Source organism: Aphidius gifuensis, linkage group LG5 (genome assembly GCF_014905175.1).
Source record: "Aphidius gifuensis isolate YNYX2018 linkage group LG5, ASM1490517v1, whole genome shotgun sequence".
Taxonomy (NCBI): Eukaryota; Metazoa; Arthropoda; class Insecta; order Hymenoptera; family Braconidae; genus Aphidius; species Aphidius gifuensis.
This window is the reverse complement of record NC_057792.1, coordinates 1,087,537-1,110,343: the sequence shown is the minus strand read 5'-3', so window position 1 is coordinate 1,110,343 and position 22,807 is coordinate 1,087,537. Positions and strand designations below refer to the sequence as shown.

At 24.0% G+C, this 22,807-nt stretch overlaps 1 protein-coding gene across 1 annotated transcript in view; it reads left to right on the top strand.

Moving 5' to 3' along the window:
• Positions 1-22,807, top strand: part of LOC122856679 — a 107,548-nt gene that overhangs the window by 65,944 nt on the left and 18,797 nt on the right. Inside the window, exons 3-4 of the mRNA XM_044158444.1 lie at positions 18,577-18,721; positions 18,804-18,877. Coding sequence (XP_044014379.1) covers positions 18,577-18,721; positions 18,804-18,877 — 219 coding nt within the window. The remainder of the gene's footprint in view (positions 1-18,576; positions 18,722-18,803; positions 18,878-22,807) is intronic.

The following is a 22,807-nucleotide window of genomic DNA, read 5'->3' as shown; positions in this document are numbered from 1 at the left end:
TCTTCATATCTGTATATTTTTTTGATGGCACTAAACCTACCAATAACCTGTATCACGATATTACATTTCATTATCAACATGTTAGAGACATTGATGAATCTTTTTTTTATTTATTTACTTAGTTTTTTTTTTTTTCTTTTTGGGAAATTCATATTTATTTTTTTTTATGGATACTGGATATTATTTTTCATGAGCTTTTTTTATTTTCATTATATTTACTTTTAGTGTGGCTTTTTTTACAGTCAACGATCGATATATTAAATTATTTAATAATGGCTTTATGTGTTGATGAATTGAGTCTACTTTTTTTGCAATTTTTTTTTTTCAACATAAATTTAATGAACTTTTTTTTTTAATGTATGTATTGATGATATTTTATTTTTGAATTTTAATTAACAATCAAAATTTTAGTTATGTAAAGTTTTTTTTTTTTTTTTGGTTCAATGGAAAATTTAATTTTTTTTTTTAGAATTGAATAAAAAGTTTTGTAAATTAAAACGGAACTTGGCACTGTTTTTTTATTTTTTTTTAAATTTAATTTGAAATATAAAAAAAATATATACTGAAAGGTTTTTTTATTTTGGAAAATGGAATTTTTTATTTTCAATTTTACGGATTTCCGGTGTACATTTTTGCTAAATTTAATTTATATAAATTTTTTTTTTTTGTGTCTTTTTGTTATATATAGCTTTATTGTATAAAATTGATTTTTTTTTTTTTTCTAACAAATAATTTCCATCAGTTTTCGTGGTTAATAACCGAGGGTGAATTTAATCTCAAACTGGATTTTATACCGGAAGTAAAGCTGTTGATCGCTTATTAAAAAAATTGGATTAGAAAAAAATTAGATTTTCACATTTAAAATAAAAAATAACAATTGAATGAAAAATAAAAAAACAAAATTTTTATATTTATTTTTTAACATATTTTTAGTCATTCATTTAATAATTTATTTTCAGAAAAATTTTCATCTTAAAATCATAATAAAAAGTCATAATAAAACTATCAAATATCAAATGATAAAAATAATAATATCAAAAGTTGACGTTGAACATTGAGCACAATGAAAAAAAAATAATAAATCTATCGTTCATTTTTTTTTTTTTATCTCTTTTTATAACCAGCTAAAAAAAAATATTATCCAACACAAATTCACAAACCCACACACACAATATTATTTAATAATAATAAAAATAAAAAAAAACTGTCGTCACAATTTACCACTCTAAGATTCAATTATTTATTTGATGTATATATCCTGAGTATCTTCATCAACAAGACAACACTTATACACGCACTCCATTGAAATTTACGATGTCGTTAAAATTAAGATACAAAATTTGATGTTATTTATTTAATAATGGGGTCATATGTTTGACAACGAGTATCCACAAAACAACTAACATAAAAAAAATTATTATCCCTTCGTTTTTAATTAAAATATAAAAAAGAAAATAAATAAATAAAAATTTCTTAAACTATGAAGCACTAAGTAAAATATATTTTTCCTTTTTACAAAACAATAAATACATTATTTAGAAACTTTTAAATAATCTAGACAAAATATTTTTTAAAAATAATAATACAGAAAATAGTGTTACTACGAAGCAATACCACAGGATTTATTTCGATAAATAAATATATATAAAAAAGCACCCTTGGTGTAGTATCAAAGTTGCGCTATTTCAGCCACTGTATTTTTATTCGACGTTTTCTTGATATGTCATAAAAAAAAGAGAAAAAATAAATATATAAAAATAATAATAAGAAACGGATTGTGAGTCTTCGACATTGAGCAAGATTGACGTATTACGAAGGGTAAAATTTTTTATAATAATAATAATACAAAATAGTGAAAGTAGCATATTGAAGTAGACGCAAATCGACATATTTTACTTTCCCTTATTTTCCCTTTACTTTTTATTTCAAAAATACTTTTTTTCCATATTTAAACAAAACCACAATAAATATGAAATTTCAAAATGAAAATAAAAATTTTTATTTATTTTTTTTAAATAGTCTTTTAAAATTACAAAAAAAAAAAGACACAGTGGTTACTTACATTTTCTACTAGTATATCATCAAACAAAAATATATAAAAGAAAAAAATAAAAATATACAAGGGAGAGAAAGAGAGCAATACGTATACGTGATTTTGCATTTGCCAGGAAATTTTTTTTATTTTTTTTATCCTTTCATTCTTATTTTTCTGTAGATATCTATTATTTTTTTTTTATTTTTTCACCAAGCAACCCCCTTGACCCACCCCTTTTATTTCGTTTAGTTGTGCGAAGGGCTAAAAAACAAAGACAAAAAAATAGAGTACTCTGGTATACCTGCAATTTTTATTTCTTTTGTCTTTTTTATTATTTGTCCCTTTTTTTTTATTTTTCTGCATTCTCAGTGGGTTTCAACTTTGCCATGCTATTTGTCGAGTGTATATCAGGTCCAGGCGTCACTCTATGCTTTTGTGGCATCCCCTGAGCTTTTTTTTTCTCCATTATTCAACTGGAAGAAAAAAAAAAAAAAAGTATGTTCTTTGTCAAAATCATGTCTGTTGTATATGCCATTTTAGCTGAAAAAAAAAATGGAATATTCCTTACTTTTTAATATGTATTTTTTTTCACAAGAAAATGCTAATAACTGAGCTGTAAATTTTTGACTCAAGTGCAAGTCAATGAATGTCGGTTTATTGACTTGGGGAGAGGTAATATCCTGCGTCTTATGTTCAGGGTGAGAGAATGATATTGATATTCATGCAAATATTGACAATTTTGCTGTCAGGGTTAAAACTACCCTCTTAAAAATGAAAAAATAAAAAAAATAAAATTACCAACGCAGCAGTTTTATTTTTGTCTTTGTCATACATTTTTTTTTTTTTTGTATTACTATTAACATTTTTTTTTTATTTTTACTAGTTTCATATATTAATTTAAGATGTAAAATTAATACAACACTTTTTTAACCATTGTCCAACAAAAAAATTTAAATAAAAAAATTGCATATGATAAAAACACGTGTTACTTTTGAAAAAAAAAAAAAAAAAAATTGAGGGTTTTGTTGAAAAGAGTATAAAAAGTGAGTCAAAATCAGAGTGAGTCCAGTGAACGAATCGAGAACTTTATCCACACATATATATATAAACATTAGAATGAAAAACTTTTAATTTTTTTTTTTTATTTTGTTAAACTCTTTTTCAAACTCTCGTCCAGCAACACTCACCGCACACTTTTCCATTTTTTATATTTTTTATTATTATATTTATTTTCTTTATACATTATGTGTATATATTTTTTCTTTTGAAACTTTTTTTTTCTTTTTTTTTTTTTTACTATTGAACCGAAAGAATGTATTTAATTAAACTTTCCATTATTATTATTATTTATGTAGTGAAATATATATTTTTTTTGTATTTTTCATTTTACCAACTCTTTAAAATTAAATAAAACTTTTTCTTGTATATTGAATATATATTTTTAAATAGTTTGTTCAACTTGATATACACCATTTTATTTTTTATTATTAAAACATGATAAAACTTTGATTTATGTTACGTATTTTAGTGATTATTTTATTTTACAAGAGTGGATTTAATAAATTTACTGTGAAAAATTGAAATAATGCTTATGGCTTACCTTTATACCAAATTGAACGTCTTGAAAACAGCTAAAGTCAAGGATTTAAAAAATTTAAATGCTTAAAAAATATTAACAAAACAAAAGACAAAATCATCCTTGCAATAATTTTAATAATAAAATCCTCCAGATTAAGGTGTTTTATTTTTTTTTCCTTTTTAAATTTTACATTTTCATAAATGAAATTATTTTTATTCTTTTTTTTTCCTTATTGTATTGACAACTTGAGTCAGTAACAGAATCAAACTGCTTTATTTTTTTACACAAGATAAGCAAAATCAATAAGCAAAAATTATATTTCTAATCCATCTAATGTAATTCCATAGATCAATGTAGATAACAAGATCTTTTCTTTCAACAAAAGCTGTAGAAATAATTCCAACAAGTTCATGATTAAAAACTAGTGGACAGCCAGAATCTCCCTTAAAAAAAAAAATAAAATCAATGTAATAAAATTTATATCGTAATTCCTATTAAAAAATAATTAATTACATTAGTTGTATATCCATTTCGAAGTATTCTAGCACATCCTTGTGATACATCTAGTTGATCTAGAGTACACTCATCATTTCGTTTTTTTTTTAAACGAATTTCTTGAAAGTTATCATAATTATCTGCAAAATTATTCCACCCAGCACTTTTTAAAGTACATCTATCAAATCCAGGAATTGCTCGAATGTTTATTGCTCTTGTATGAAGGTTAAACACAAATGGCGATACTGTCTATATGTCGTTGAATTAAATTAAAATGAATCTCAATTAATTACAAAATTATTGTACAAAAATATAAAAGCTGTCATTTTAATTACTGTTAGTATTGCCAGGTCGTTTTTCCATAATTGACTAGGCATATAGTCACTATGATAAGCAATACTTGAAACACTTCTAGCTTGTGCTGATCTGTTGAATCTGTCAGAGGTACCAGCTACTATTCTAAAGTTTGATAAAATACGACTAGCTTCTAATAAAACACAATGTGCAGTTGTTAATGCATGACGTGGTGTTAATAAACTTCCAGTGCAAATATGAACTGTCCTCCACTGTATTGACACCACAAAAGGATATCTTTCAATAGTCGTTGGTATGCCATTCTTAATGAAATTTGGTTTCTTGCCATTGCATACTGTTTAATTTGACAATTAAATTTTTTAAATATAAATTTTTATATAATTTTAAATTAAATATTTATATGTAGTGTTTTATTTAAAGTTAAAATGTAAAAAAAATGTTTTATTTTTTTAAATTTATCTATTTTATTTAATGAAAACTTACCGGTGATGCTGACGACTACAATTATATACCAAAAAATTAATTTTAAAATCATTTTTTAATATTACATTTAATTTGGTGTCTTTAGTTTTGTGGGGACTAAAATATTTTATAAAATCATTGGGTATATATAGGCAAGATACCGAGCCACAAAATTACAATCATTGAATCAATATTTTAACTGATAAAAAAATTATATAGTTGTTTCTTATAAATTTTGTCATGAATAATATTAAGATACCTACTTGTTTAACATCCTCGTGTACAACTAAATTTTTTTTATGCTGTTTATTTACGAGTTAAGAGGCTGATGATCACTTAATTTTTTAAAACAAACACTTGTCTATAATATTAATTTTACTTATTTAAATGTAGTCTATATTCCTCTTGACTCCATTATATATCAAATTAAAAAATAATCATCTCATTGTTACACGTAATTTATCATGCAAAAAGATTTGATTTTTTTATATCAACAAACTTAAGCCTTATCTTAAAAAATATCCAACTAGAGCTCTTATAATATTATACTTAGCATATGATTTTTTTTAAATTAACATTTGTTCTATTTTATCAACTTGAATTCAATAATACAGAGTAAATCTAGATTCTACATGTGGTAAATTATTTATATATAAATTCTTTTTATTTATTTTTAATTTTTTTTATTCACGTTTGTGGTATGCAACTTGATAGTGGATACACGCCAGTCGACATTGTATACAATTTGACTTTATGTGTATATATATCAATAGCAAGCAAACAAGCATACCTTGATGTACATAATACTTTGATATATATACATACATACATACATATATATACAATGCGTGCCACCCGTTTGTGTTTGTAAATGCAATTACGCTGAATGTCCAAAGCAGATGCCTAGCGGTCACTCTGATGCTTTCCACCCCTTGACTGCCCTTTGTTTCTGTTAGCCAATAAATGCACACTAAATCTACTAATGCTTACTATTTTACTCCCTCATCCCCCCTCTTTTCTCACCCCTTTATTCATTACATATACATCATGTACTTAAACTTCAACAACAATATCATTTTCATATAAACAAAATATATATTTTAAATTAATTAACAACAAAAAAAAAAACATAAATTTATTATTATTTTTAATTTTAAAAATTTTCTATTGTTAATTTAAATATTATTAAAAGTTTTTACATGTTGAAATATATTTGTAAATGTAAGCTTGAGTGGATGAAGCATTGAAGCTTTACCAACAATATAGAGTTCTAATTGTAACACACTATAATCGTGTTCCATGCACCCCTTTTTGCATGAGCACACTCCTCACGATATTACGAATGAATGTGAAAGTGGGTGGTATATATATATATATTTAAAAGGGGTTGTTATAACCAAGTGAAGGGATGAAAAGAGGAAAATAGTAGTCATATCACTGTGTTAAATTTATATATACAGTTTGGAATTGCAGTAGCAAAGTGCTGAAGAGGAGAAGTAAAATGAGAAGAGAAATGAGATAGAGTTGTATTACAGGTTGCGTTTGTGGTGTTGAAAACGTGGCTCGACCTGGTAATGCACTCGATGAGCTTAATAATCAGAAATACACGAATTACGTGAATTGCATATAGAATTGTTATATTCACAACGTGATATACATTGAATTTAAAATTATATATATTTTTTTTTTCATTATAACATGAAATATAAATTATATTAATAAATTAAATTTATAAAAAAAATATTTATATTTATTTTATTTAGTGACTTGTTATTATTTATTGGCATTTTTGTGATTTTAATTTGATCGCATGTATCATTGAAAAAAAATAATAAAACAATGGAATTTTAAAAAATATTAAATTTATCCAAGTCGTTTGTTATGTCTCTCAGTGATTGTCATAAATAAATTCTCATTGTCACTGTATACTTGAATTAAAATATAAAAAAATGTAAAAAATTTAAATTAATAATCTATTGTTATTTTGATTATTTTTATTTTAAAAATTGAAAAGATCAAGTGAGGATGATGGTATGTATATAGTGTCCTTCGTAAATATTAAAAGCTATTCGCCAGGTCGACGGGTGTTATGAACGTAAAATATTGTTTAACCGTTGTGCAATCATGTACATGGAAAGGGATGACGTACCAAAGAGAATAAATTGTGGCTTTTCTCTCACAGAGATTTTTTATTTTTTATTAATGCATGTATATTATTGGAGCTTGTAAAATGCACAGTGGTTTTATAAAAAATTTAAAAAGCTCAATACTATTTTTTTTTTTTTATTAAAAAAATATTTATTTATTAATAATAATTTTGAATGGTGATAAAATTTGTTTGAGATGCGTGTGCCATCCATCAAGGCAATCAATTTTTTTTTATTTTCACACGCATTGACTGGCTTGTGTTATTATTTATTATTTTTTATTATGAACAATATTGCAATTGACCACATTGAAAATAATTTTATTGATTTAGTGTATGCAAGTTTTACAATGGAAAATTATATTTATTATATTTATTATTTTTCTCTCAGCCACATTTGGAGAAAATATTTTATTGTTACTGGGTTGATGTTGTGGTTAGTAGATAAAAAAAAATATTGCCACTAACAAACCGACTGATGGGTGCACGTGCGAGTATTGTCATTGTGAAAAAATATAAAAATTAAATTAAAAAAAAAAATATGTACAGAGGACCACTCGAAAATTCGTAACGGAATATTTTACGACGCGTGAACGGAAATAATAAAAAAAAAAATATGAAATTTTGCTCTAGAAGTGTAAAAGGGTGTCTCACACGTGTCAAGAATAGACTGGACAATTTTTTTTTTTTTTGATATGTATGAAAAATATATTAGAGGTTTTTAGAGGCGAAAAAAAAATGTTTCGTTTTATTTTTATTTATTTTTTTTTTGTTCATCATGTATGAAAATTTGTATTTAAAATTAAATAACAAAAAAAAATAATTCATTTTTCTTGGAATATGTTTATAATGATGAAAAAAAAAATATATATTTGATTAAAGTTTTTCATAAATTTAACCCAAGTGCAATGTAAAAATGTGGGGATAAAAAAAAAATAAAAATCCTTGCGACGTATTTTACTCGCTTTTCAATCAAGGAACATTGTTGCGGTCTCATGAACAAATTGGATGATCCTCCCCTTAATTGCATCTAGCGTTGAAACGAATCAAGAGCCAAAGAGAGACCAGAGAGAAAAGAAACATCAAGAGAAAAATAAAATATAAAAAAAAGAGTCATCAGTGTGAAGAAAAGAGTATGAGGAAAATAAAAGAATTTATATATAAAAAAAAAAAATAAATGGAAAGGGGTAGTAGCATGACTGAGAGAGTATATTTTCAACATTTTTTTATTTTTATTTTTTTTTACTCAAGCTATTTTCCACCTTGTATATCCACCAAGTATTTCTAGGCCACAAGGATTATTTCACTGACTAGATTTCGTGTTATACAGTTGTCTCTAATTTCTTATATGTCTCACAAATATAATTTCATCCCTTTCACACAAAATTACTATTTCTAATGTAACAATTCGAAACATTATTATTATCTTGATAAATAAAATACAACTCATTTAATTTTCTAAATATAATTTTAATTTTTTTAATATTAATGCCTATCATAATGCTGTGATTTAATTATTTTTCAACACATTTGAAAAATACTTAAAGGGAACAATTTCTTTAAATATTTAAAAAAAAATATAATAAAAATTATTATAATAGGATTACATATAAATTCAAATTAATATTACGATTCCTTTGGTTGTTTAAAAAAAAAAAAAAAGAGTGTCCTGCATTCAGGGAAAATATTTTCTGGCGTAGAACAAGCGAGGGGGTTTTTGTGTGCCCCGAGCTTGTTCTATGCCAGGAGATATTTGCCTGAAACGCAGGTACCCTGATACGGTTTCGAATCATCAGAAGTTTTCATATCTAAACTTTGTAACAAAACGAAATCTTATTAACCAAATTTGAACTCATGAACTTCGGTACCGTAGACAAGATGCTTGCCCACTCAACCGCTAGCTTACTAGCTGATCATCACAATAAACTAGGACATTCATAATTTTTATTTATAAAAAATACCTAAAGCGTTCTATACTACCGACTGATATTTCTATCTTAACAACATAATTAATACAAATTAATAAAAACAATTACACCAATACTTAAATAATAAAATTAAAAAAATTTTTACAATAATTATTTGAGAATATATTTTTGAAATAAAAATAAATATAATAATAATGATAATAAAAAAGGGTGGTAAATCAATGAACAATGAATTGAATTCAATGAATATGGTTTATATGGAGTGAACATCCGATCGGACATATCCGTGATGGTACTGTATATAGCCATGACAAATCCATATCCAATCGTGTAATCCTGTGTACCGAATTGAGCCCAGTATCATTTGTGTCTAACGGAAATACATAGACATATCAAGAGACAGTAAAAGTATATTGAAGAAAAAAAGAATCATCCAATCCAATATAGTGTGTCTTTTTAGTTTTTTTTTTTTTTATTATTTGGTTGATGTAATACAACAGACGGAAGGGTGCATCTACCCTTTAAATGGCCATTCATCCATGCAACTGCAACTGGTCTCAAAATATTAAAAAATAAAAATCAAGGGGTGAATATATTATAAGGTGCATTTTTTTTTTTTCTTTTAACTCTTTTGCATCATTGGTAAATGAAAATATATATTTTTAAAATCATTATTTTATCATTGTTTTAATTTTATTTTTAAATTATTTTATTATGATTTTATTTAACTGACAACGATATGTGAAATAATATATTCAAACACAGAATACTGGCGCGACTGTTATATCGTGATTGTCGCCAATGTAATACTCAAGATAAAAAAAAAATAGAAATAATAATACTAGTGGGTATAATTAAATATAATAACTGACTCTATATATGCAAGTATCACGCGTTGTATTGTTGTTTTACTGAGACAACAGAGTGACGAGATTTATATTTTTATTTCCAGCTAACTTTTTTCCATAAAGCAATCAAAAAATTTACTTTAATTTTATACCAAATCAACTATATAATTTACAATTCTTATCAAACAAAAAAAAATATTCCAAAAGCTACCCTTCACTGTAATCAAAATTGACATGTTGATTTTCATTCAAAATATCTAAATGATAAATTCTAAAAAAAATAATAAATCTACCCTTTAATTTATTTGACCTAAAATAATTTTAAAAAAATAATTTTAATTTATTTTTCACACGTAAATCAAAAATAAATAAAATAAACACATTAGTCTTCTTATTCATAATAAAAAAAAAATAATAATAAATTTAAATAAATATATCCCACGTGGGTGGGTGTGTGTGTGTGTATATTTTTATAATAAAATTCAATGACTTGTAAATAAATCATAAATTGCATCTTATATGTGGTCATGATAACTGTACCCATGAATACATAATATTAATATTTTTTTTTGTATAAATATTAAATTTATTACAGTATATTTTTTGTTGTTGTTACAAGAGTCAATGGCACGTGACTATAATTTCATGATTTTAGTGTGAATAAAGAGCTGATTGGATGAATGTATATATGTATACTACTGACTTTAGTTAACCACCCCACCTATGCGTGTTTTCAAACGATCCTCTGTACCTAAATAATAATATACATGTATATTTCAAGCTTTCTCTCATCATCGTGATATCCATTCTATCGTGGCCTATCTACTCTTTACCCTTTTACTCACTCAAACTCTCTCTCTCTCTGTCTTTGTAATTCTCTCACGGGAGTTCTACAACAACTACTACCATATACTACTATATATTGGCACGCCCTCGCACCCTGTAATTCGATTGTTTGGTAAATTCGGTTGTTAACGACATGACTGTGCGGTTGATTAGGCCTTTGGTTGACTCTTTAGATCGTGATCTTTTTAGTATATATTTACAAATTTTATTACTAATTATAATTAACTTTTATATTATCCATTCTTGATTTGTTTTTGAAAATAAATAATTAATAATATTTTTGAAAGTTTATTTCAGAGGTTTATTATACACTTGTTATTTTGGATTTTTTTTTTATTGTATAAAAATTCTCATGCCTTCAAGTCGTGATTTTTTTCTTAACCTGACAATTTTATTTTTATTTTAATTATTTTTTTAAAATATGTTATTTAAAATCCAGCCGGTGTAATCAAAAATATCAGTGTAAACAATGTGATTTGGTTGCCTGAGTATTGTTTTAGAAATTATTCCAATAAGTTGGTTATGAAAAACAAGTGGACAGCCAGAATCACCCTTAATAAAAAAAAAAAAAACAAACACAAATAATAAAATGAATTATTTTAAATTAATGATGTAATGAATTACCAGAGTGGCATATGCATTTCCAAGTATTCTAGCACATCCAAGTGCTCCAGTTATTTTATCTTCAAAACCACGACAGTCCGTAGGTTCTGCTGGTATTAATAGAATTTCTTGAAAATTATCAAAAAATTGTCCTGCTCCAGATATCAATGGATCACCCCAACCAGCACTTCTAATAGGACTGTGCATATCTCCAGGATTTGTTCGAATAATAATTGGTATTGTAAAATTATTAACACGAATTGGTGAATCTAACTATAAATAATAATTAACGACATTAAATTTTGATGGTTATCAAATTTATTGTGTAAATTATAATTTGTATTATTACTGTTAAAATTGCCAAGTCATTTTTCCAAAATCTATCAGGGTGATAGTCTCTGTGGTAAACGATAATTGCAACATCTTTTACTTGTTCATCACCGAATTCATTCAGTCTATCATCTGTACCAGCAACTATTTTAAAATTTGATAAAATATGATGAGATTCTAATAAAACACAATGTGCAGTTGTTAACACATGATTAAGTGATATTAAATTTCCAGTGCAAATATGATCATTCCTCCACTGTATTGACACCACAAAAGGATATCTTTCAATAGTCGTTGGTATGCCATTCTTAAGGAAATTTGGTTTCTTGCCATTGCATACTGTTTAATTTGACAATTAAATTTTTTAAATATAAATTTTTATATAATTTAAAATTAAATATATATATGTAGTGTTTTATTTAAAGTTAAAATGTAAAAAAAATGTTTTATTTTTTTAAATTTATCTATTTTATTTAATGGAAACTTACCGGTGATGCTGACGACTACAATTATATACCAAAAAATTAATTTTAAAATCATTTTTTAATATTACATTTAATTTGGTGTCTTTAGTTTTGTGGGGACTAAAATATTTTACAAAATCATTGGGTATATATAGGCAAGATACCGAGCCACAAAATTACAATCATTAAATCAATATTTTAACTGATAAAAAAATTATATAGTTGTTTCTTATAAATTTTGTCATGAACAATATTAAAATATCTACTTGTTTAAGATCCTCGTGTACAACTCAATTTTTTTATGCTGTTTTATATACGAGTTAAGAGGCTGATGATCATTTTGCTTTTTTAAATAATCATTCGTCTAAAATTTATTGTACTTATTCAAATATAAATTATAGTTTTATTTAAAATTAAGGTGCCAACTGTAAATAATTTCCTAAAACAGTTTCGTAACAATTTGCTCATTTATTTAAAAAAATAAAAATTAAAGCCATTTAGAATTTAACTGATATACATAGGCTATAAATAGGCTTTTCAACATGTATTGTTTATTCACCTGAATTTTTAAATATTTAATTTTCGGATGCTGTTAAATACATCAGTCAAAAAAGCTGATTTTTTTCAACAAATATTTGCCCTGGCTATTATCAAAAATACTAATAAAAAAATGACAAAAAAAATCAAATATATATATATTTTTTAATCAAAAAAAAAAAACTTTATAGCACTTGTATGATTGATTTTCAACACGACAATATGATGATGATGATGAGAAAAAATATATAAAAATAATGATAAAATATAATGTAATTTAATTAAATGTATAATTTATCTAAAATATTTTAATCAACATATTAGAAAAGAAAACATAATAAAGTTTGAACATGTTGATAAGTTTGAAAGGGTGATTAAGTTGGCACTTGCTGATTTAACCAAACGACAAGAGTCTTTCGATTTCAATTTAAATCGAATGATTCCGGGGCGTGGTTTAAATTTAAAATTCAGTTGAATTCTTAAACCCCCTCATTCCAACAATTCTCGTGACACAGTGATGTAAAAATTTTATAGTATTGGTAGATGGTGCCCCAAGGGTGGTTCTTTAATATTCAAAGTGCAGAGAAAATTTCGCGCGGGCGTGCGACTTATACTCTAGTCTCGGTTGGTTAATACAAAATGACTTTTATTCAAGTGTGTCCTTGACTTTTGTCCCTCAACACATATATACATGTTTTTTTTTAATTTTTTATTATTTTTTTTATTTTTAACACTTATCCCTTGAGCTGTAAATTTTAGATACACATATAAAAAAATGAGTGATTTTTTTAAATTAAATTTTTACAAATATAAATTAATGCATTAATTAATTTTAAAATAATTGTAATATTTTTAAGAGGACTAAAATTCTAAAAAATTATTAAAATTAGATTAAATGTAGAATGAAACTAGTATTTCTATTTTATTTTTATTATTTTTTAAATTAAAAAAACAAAAAGAATGTCCTGGATTTGGTGCAAATATCTGCTGGCATAGACCAAACGAGAGGTTTTTTGTGCGCCGAGCTCGTTTTATGCCAGGAAGTATTTGCACTAAACTCAAACAGCCAATTAATATCTCAATTTATGTGTTGAGTGGCTTTCAAGTGCAAGAAAACCCCATTTCTTAAATAGCTGATTCCTCTATCCATATTGGAACTGAAGATCGTCAGAACGGTAGGCAAGACACTTGCCCACTCAACCACTGGCCCACTGGCTGATCATGTCAATTAGTATTTCGATTTTAATAATATATTTATATCTCAATTTATATTATTCTAAATAATATTTTTTTATTTTTTTGTATTTTCCATTTTCACTCACTCTATTGGTTGTTGCTTTTTTTTTTTTTTTTTTCTGTTACTCTTTCCTCTCCAAACTTCCGAAAATAAAAATAAAAAAAAATAAAAATACATTGGCAACATAATTCCCGGTCTCATTTCATCGGGCTTGTTTCCTGTAAAATTCGACACAGGGTGGAAATTGAAACAGGAAAAAAGCAATACAAGTGAGAGAGAAAAAATATAAAAAAATATAAAAAAAATATGGGAAAAATTGAACGTCCATCGCACAAGCGAGCTTTCGAGTTGTACGCCTGGGGGTTTTGGTATTTCGAGCAACACATACACACACACACACACACACTTTTATGTTTTCAATTTTCATTTTATATCCGTATCGTTGGTCGCTAATGTATCGCTAGCCGTCGACATATTTTGCGATTTAGTCTTCATCCCCTTTTTGTTCACCATGACGAAAATAATAATATAAAAAAAAAAAATACATATATAAAACAAAAAATAATAATATACATATAACAACAACAATATATTTATTAAAAATAAAAAAAAAAAATAGATAAATAAATAAATTCCAATGTACAAGATACGTTGATCGAAATTTTCAATATAATAATTTTGCCATGGGGTAAACAATTTACTTGGTGAATAATTAGCATCGTTATTTTTAAAAATTTTTTTCATTTATACGCTAACATGGATTATTCAATGTTTATTTTGAATTATTCAATATTTAAATATCCTTTTGAATTAAAATCGAAAAAATTTATTTATCCATTTTTTTCTGCTCTTTTTTTGATATTTTTTATATTTTTTTTTTTTTCAAAATATCAATTACAAATCAAGTCATCTACATGTCAAATAAACAATAAATATTTTCATATAAATTTTTTAAAAAACAACATAAATTAAAATAATAAAAATTAATTAAATTTTTTTTTAAATTTAAATTTATTTACAATATAAATAATTAATGAATTATTATTTATAATATATTTTTTGCATTATTTTTATTTGTAAAATTGTGTGATGGGTTAAAATGAGGGTTGAGAGGGTGGATAAAGACAAGGGGTGGTAAATGTTTTGAGGATATGGGGGATGGCCCAAAGGCAATAGAGAACAGGACGTTTGTTTCCCACGAAAGACAACCAACCCTGAGGCTGTTATATCGAGGGTTAGATGGATGGGGTTTTTCGACAAATTTTTGGAAGGGGATGATGCTGAAACAGATATATATCTCATCAAGTATTATATCTCTGTCTTTTACCCCAACGCACGTACCTTTATTTATTTGTCCAGAGTTTACTACTGTATCACGTTTTCAACCAATTATCTCTATTCAAAATGATCATGTTGTTTCAGTTTATATGTTAAACAAATTTATTTTTAAAATTCATTGTTTTTTATTTATTTTTTTTCCTTTACTATTAATTAAATTCAATATTATATTGTTTACAAATACATGTTAATTGTTTATAAATTAAAAATACAATTATAATTAAAAATAATTATTATACAATGAAATTTATCTTGAAAAAAAAAAATTTTTAAAACTTGAATTTTGAATTTTTATAATTGTTTGTTAATAGTTAACAATTTTAGTATTTTTTCTTTTCAATTTTAAAATTATTATATTTTTTATATGACTAATATTAAAGACCCACTTGATATTTTATATCATACAGTAAAAAAAAAAATATTTCTAAAGAAAAAAATGATGTCAAGCAAGTAGTTTAGTTTTGTATGAAAAATAATAACAATAAAAAAAAAAAAATTTGTTTTGAAGATGGGGTAATGGTAAAGATATTTCATATTTTATTTTCGATCTTTTCTTGGCTGTTAAAGACCGTAACGATGTCGAAGTAAAACCGATCTCAAAGGCTTTAGCACCAAATGGTAACCATCATAGTTCAAAGGCAACTAGAAAAGTAAAGATAGAGAGAGAACCAGTGAGATAACTAAAAACAGCTTCAAAATATAATGAAGTCGAGCCCTCAGGCCACCTCAAAAACAAGGTTTTATATATATACCCATTGATTTCAACCCCCATCTTTTTGGTTTATATATATATTTAGCTCACTCTCTCATTTTTATCTCGTCAAAGAGTATCTTTTTTATTTTACTTGCTTTCTCTCTATGATTTTTCAGGCATAACACATATAAAAAACTTGCGACAAAAGAAAATCAAGTTAAAAAAATAAATACATAAAAATATATGTGGTATTCTTTCAAGACGTAACAAAATATTTTCACATCCTCTTTGACTTACAAGTTACGACAGACGACTCTTATACATCAATATTATTAGCATCAGTACAACAAAAAAAAATAAAAATATATTTTCTTAAAAAATAAAATACATATCTATAAAAAATATCGAAAAATTTATTTGAAAAATTATTTATTAAATTGATTAATTGTAATTTAAAATTATTAAAATATATTTTGATGTAATTTAATTTTTGGTGAATTTTTATCTTGATCAATACGAGTTGATTAATCATTTTAGATAGACATAATAATTTTAATAGTCACGATAATTGTTTTGAACATGAAACCAAGTCACAAGAGAATTGTTGTTGACATGAATTTACGTATTACAATTTCTCATTTTGTATATATATAGTTACAGTGAAATGTGAAACTTGGATATTGGCAAAAGCTCTCTTTTACTCATTGTAAAACGATATATACACATCAACAGTTACATACATAAACAAAGACTGAATATTTAATAGAACAAACAAATTATTTTGCTTATCTGTATATGTCATTTTATTTCCTGTTATTCTATAAAATATTCCTGAAAATAAATTAACAATTATGCTCTATTGATTTAACAATAACTTCATCATAAAATTATTTTTAGTTTAAAAAATATTTAATAATAAGAAATGATAAATTTATTATTTAAAATAATTAGCCAATATAATGATTAATGAATTTTTTAATTAAATAAATTTGGAAAAAATAAAATAATTGTATTTTCACATTTAAAATTATTTAAAAATTATATTAATTTAAGTTTTCATTGAAAAATAATTGTTAATTTAAACTCCAGATTATTAACAATATCAGTAAATTTTTGAAATATTTTTTTTCTTTATTTGATGTATAACTAGGTCACACTCGAGGATACATCTTTTATGTAATTTTTTTTTGATATTTAAAAATTTGCAGTACTTGAAAATATATGACTTTATCTATTGTCAATGTTGTAAATATAGAATAAAGCATGTGATAGGGTGGTAATATATAAAAAGAATGAAAAGAGAGATCTCGACCTCACTCGACACACGTCTTTCATTTTCTTTGTTATTCAATCTTCCACCATGTGATAGGTGGTCTGGCCATTCAAACAACCAAAGCCACTCTATATCGACGAAAACAAAAAAATAAAAAATATATTTAGGAAGGCCTTTTCAAATGTATACTCGGTATACATCGAGTGACATGAAATAAGAAAAAAAAAATAATAGAATATAGAATAAAAAAAAATATATAAAAATTGCTAAAAGGTGGTGTTAAAAGTCTTGAGGTGGGAATGACACTTGACACATGAGACAATTGAATTTTTTTTACAATTTTTTTTTTACTATTTGTGTCTTCTTCGTGGATTTTTAAGAGTCGCGAATCTTTGATGTCAGTGATGATGATGAAATGCCATGACATTTAAAAATTAAATTTAAAAAAAAATCATCAACTTTAAATGAGCTATAAAAATTAAAATTTTACTATTATAAATTTAGTTATTTTTTTATTTAAAAATATAACAAAAAAGTTTTTTTTACATAAAAAATTTACATGTGAAAAAGATTTATTTGTTTTGATATTATTTATTTTTTTACAAGAAAAAAAAAAATAACAATATTCAATAAAGTTTATGAGTGAAAACGTTGTGAAACGACAAAAGTTAAAACTTTTCAACTGAAAATACATAAATTTTTGATAGTTGATAGCTTGAGGATGATGAAAAAATAAAAATTTATAAGAATAGATTTTTTCTTATTTTTTCTATTTTTTATATGCATCAGTCGCCAGCAAACCAACCACCAAGTTGACCCGATTTTCAAAACCATTTTACAAGAAATAATAATAATAAAAAAATAAAAAAAACTTTAGGGATATGCTTTTTTGGAATAAAAAGCACGTATTCTTGATATTCATCCCCAGCTACTTTGAACATGGTTACGACAACGTAGATTTTTCTTGTGATACTTTATCACGTTGTCTTATTTTATTGTTTTTTATTTTTTTATATTATTATTTTGGCAAACTGTTTATGTTGTACATGCACTAATAATCTCAATCTCAATCATTTAAATATAATTAAAAAGTTATATTTATAAACTTCAAGTTGTTATTTAAAATTTAAAATTAATTTTTTTACTGTTAAGATAATTGAAATATGTTAAAAGAATATTTAAATTGCGTTAAAATATAAATTATATTAGAAATAAATTTGAGCTATTATTAAAATATCTTAGAAATATTTCTAAAACATTTTTTATATTTTTTAAATTTTCTTATTGATTTTTAGTATAATTCAAATATATTTTCTCTCCACTTGGAGGGTTGGTAATAAAACAATGAATTTATCTTTTTAAAATGTAATTTATCACATACTATTAAATAAATATTAAATTAAAATAATGATAATAATTATTTGAAATATTTATTAAATGTTACAGGTGTGCCATCTTGTCAATTTCCTGAAAAATGGACAGGCCAATGGTTTCAATCTGGAAAACCACAGCCAATTGCAGTAAATTCATCGAGCATAGGAGAAAAATCATGTATTCAAAAAAATGGTGACAAATATGTTGTCTTCGACAAGTAAGAATTAAAAAAAATAATAATACAATAAACAAAGTAATTAATCAATAAATAAATTAATATTAATTTTTGTTTTTTCTAGCTTATCTGGAGAGCATTGTTTCAAATGTCTCATAATCAATGATCGCCATGAAAATGTCATCCAGTTTCGTGAAGGTATGTCAAAAACAATTTATCAATTATCTTTTATACATATAAATTTTTTATTTATATACAATTTTAGTTTATCCAAGACATCCAAGAATAACACGTAGTGTATTTTTATTTTATTTTTATATTTTTATTATCAATATACAATCAACGATCCCATTTGTTTGTTTTTTTTTTTTTTTTTTCATTCATCTTTTCCCAGTGGAGAAATACGATGCTGTTTTTTGATATCATATTAACCATTCAGTGGGTGGTTGATATCATGATATATTTTATCAACAAAGGTGCGGCTCTTATCATGTTTATATATTTTTTTTATTAACGACATCAGAAATGTTGTTTTATCATAATATAATATCACAATCTTGCTAAAATTATCATTTATAAATTATATTTTTTAAATTGATAAATGAAAAGTAAATTTAAAGAAAATATATTTGATTTTCGACTAAAATTAATAAAATTACAGCTGAGATTTTTAGTGAGGCATTCGCAAGGGCTGATGGATAATAATAAAATAAAATAATAAATAGATTCAAGTAGAGTAGAGTCAATAATACATTTAATAATAATAATAATTGAAAAAGCAAAAAAGAAAAAAAAAAAAATATATTATTGAATGAGCCATGAGGATGATCAGGGAACACAACTAAACAGGGTCTGACTAAATGGAACATTGGCCCATCTAACGCTCAATGATTCCCCGAGGTTGACGAGCATACCGTAACTAAAACTGACAACCATTGTATCATCATCATCATCATAATCATCATAATAATAGTCTAGATATTTTAGGCATTTGCTTATATGGTATATATGTATAGCCATATGGCGAATCGCCGAGTATTTTAGTGGATTATTGAATGAATAAATGAATGAATAAAAATGAAAAATAATAATAATAATAGTAAAATTATAAAGAAAGAAAAAATATAAAATAAAATTATAGCAGAATGATGATGCCTGTCTAGTCTGACAGCTTACTAATGCACAAAGAGAATATATACTTTTTTATAAATTTAAAATAGATTGAAAATTTAAAATATAATAATTTTTTTTTTTTTTTTTCTTTTTATGGATAACATTGGTAGTTTAAAATTTAAAAAAATTAATTAATATAATTATTAATATTTATTTTGTAATTTTTATATTTTATAAATTAAAAATTTAATTAATTAGGGTAGTTGTTGTTTTATTTTTATGGATTTTTAATTTAAAAAATTTATAATTAAAATTTTGTTTTTTTTTTAAATTTTTATTGATGAATTAAAATTTAAAAAAATAGATATTATAATATAATGATTATTATTAATTTCCACGTTTTTATTTAATTTAAAAATTTAATAAATTTAATTTTGATAATCCAATTTAAAAATACAAATTTACTATTATTAATTTCTTTAATTTTAAAAATAAGATTCCGCGTAATTTTGACTTAGAAGAGATAATACATTAGACATGCACATGGATATATATTTGTAGATTATAATCTAGCAATTTCAGATGGTATCATTTGGATATATATATATTTGTGTGTATAATATCTTTTGTAGACTTGCATACCAGGAAAAGAGAGAGAGAGAGAAATAAAGGTAGCGATTTAGTTTTCGTAAACTTGGAGAAATTTAATTTTCCAGTTGAACGAGTTTCTCGTGTTATACTTATATATTTACTTTGTGAATTTTTTTTTCATTTTTGAATATATATATTTTTGTGAAATTTAAAGCTACTTTTCAATGTCTGTCTATCAGAATGTCAAAATTGATAAATATTGAAATGATTTTATCAAATATTTTAATGTTCAATCAATCGTATTTCAAAAATAAATATCAAATTGTACAATTTTTTTTTATTTTCATCATTTATTTTATATATTTTATTTTATTTTTACTTCACATAGCATCTACCTAATTCTTCAATGTTTTTTTGCAATATTTTTTCATGCTATTTCTTTGGATCCTCCATCATTTTTCATAATAAGTTATATATTTCTTTATTTTTTGTTTTATTTTACTGCTATCTGTCAGATGAATCAACTGATTGGCGTTATACACTGTGGGGTTGGTTGGTTGGTGGTTATAGTGTGTGTATATAAACTCACTGCTTGAAATGCTTGGTAACTTTTGGGTGGATGTAATTTCTCAGTTGAGTGAGTTTTCGCGATTAAAGGGTCGACACGCTGCAACGATCTTTTACTCGAAACTTGTATATTTTATTATATCTCTATTTTCTGCGATTGTAGAATTTTTATTTTTCTTTATTTTTCCTTTTCTAGTACATAAATTTATTTTACTTATGTATTTATTAGATCATTTTTACTTTAATAACAAACCGAGTCAACCGTATCAAACTGACAACAAAAAAAATTCATAATTTTATAATTCTTTAATTTATTAACAGGATGCTATTTTTTTTTTATTTTTTTTTTAGAAATATTCAAATTTAATTGTCTCATTTATATATCGAAAATATAGCTAATTAAAATTAATTTAAATTATTTTTTTTCAATTAATTATAACGATTTACAATTAATTTTTTTATCAAGTGATTTTTTTATTTTTTTTCAAATATAATTTATGAAGCTTTACAATTTTTTTTTTTCGTCAATTAAAAATAGATAAATAATAAAGTTTTACAATTATTATTTTTGAAATATATATACAATTTTTTTTAATAAAAAATAATTTATGATTTATAATTATTTCCTTTTTCAATTAAGATTAATTAAAAAAATATTTTTTCTTTTGTTTGAAAAATTATAAAAATAATTGAAAATAATTATATCCAATGATGATATAATTTTTAGCAATTTTTTATCATGATTATGATGATGAATTTTTTAATTATCAAGCTATAAAAATAAATTTTAATTTGACAATTAATTGAATGTGGGGTTGACTTTCATAGAATGACCAAGTTTAATGAAAATAATAAAACCACAATTATTTTTGTACGCACAAAATTACTAAATTACATTTGGTTTATGAGTATGCTACAATAATTTTATATCTTTTTCATAAATTTTGATAAATTTTATACATTTTATACATTTTATAACGAAATAATAGTGAGTGAAAATGAAAAGAGAATAGTTTAAAGGGCCAAGAGAAGTATTAAGTGGAGAAACAGTGTAACAACAAAATTCAACTATTACAAAAGCAATTTAAAATACGAAAATGTTTCACATATAAACAGATTTATGTATTTTATCTCATTTCTAGCTTTTATCAAATACAAAATTCACATCTGTATTTTAAATGACCATTTATAATTCAACTCTATACTTTAACGAGTTTTTCATATATATATTTTTTTATTTTTCATTTTTCATTTGGTAAATTTTTTATTTTCAAACCTGTAATTATACAAATTAAAATTTTAATTTTTCAAATTAAATATTCATCTTTATTTATTTATTTTTTAAATATTTATTTAGTAATAATTTATAAATAATTTTTAATTTTTAAAACAAGTTATTTACTTAAAAATCATACAAGTAATTATCGAAATTTCATTTCAATTTTAAAATCTATTTTATTAAATCAAAAAAAAAATTCAAGGACCATTTTTCTTGGAGTATTTTATATTTTAATTAATAGGACCTTGTGTTTAAAAAGTTTTTTCAATTTTAATTTGTCATCAATTATTATATTTATAAACAAAAAAATATTCAACATAAAATAAATTAATAAATGCAAGTAATGAGATGAAAAATTAATTTTATTTTTAATATTCACATAAAAATGTCATGTGGAGATGACAAATTAATATGATCAGTACAGAAATACATTTATTGATTATCCACAAATACAAGTATAATATATATAAACTTGAAAATCAAGGGTATCAGTAATCGCAAAGCCCGTCAAACAGAATATACAATTTTGATACGAGAGGTTAACAGAATTTAATATCATAATCATTGCTTCAAACTCA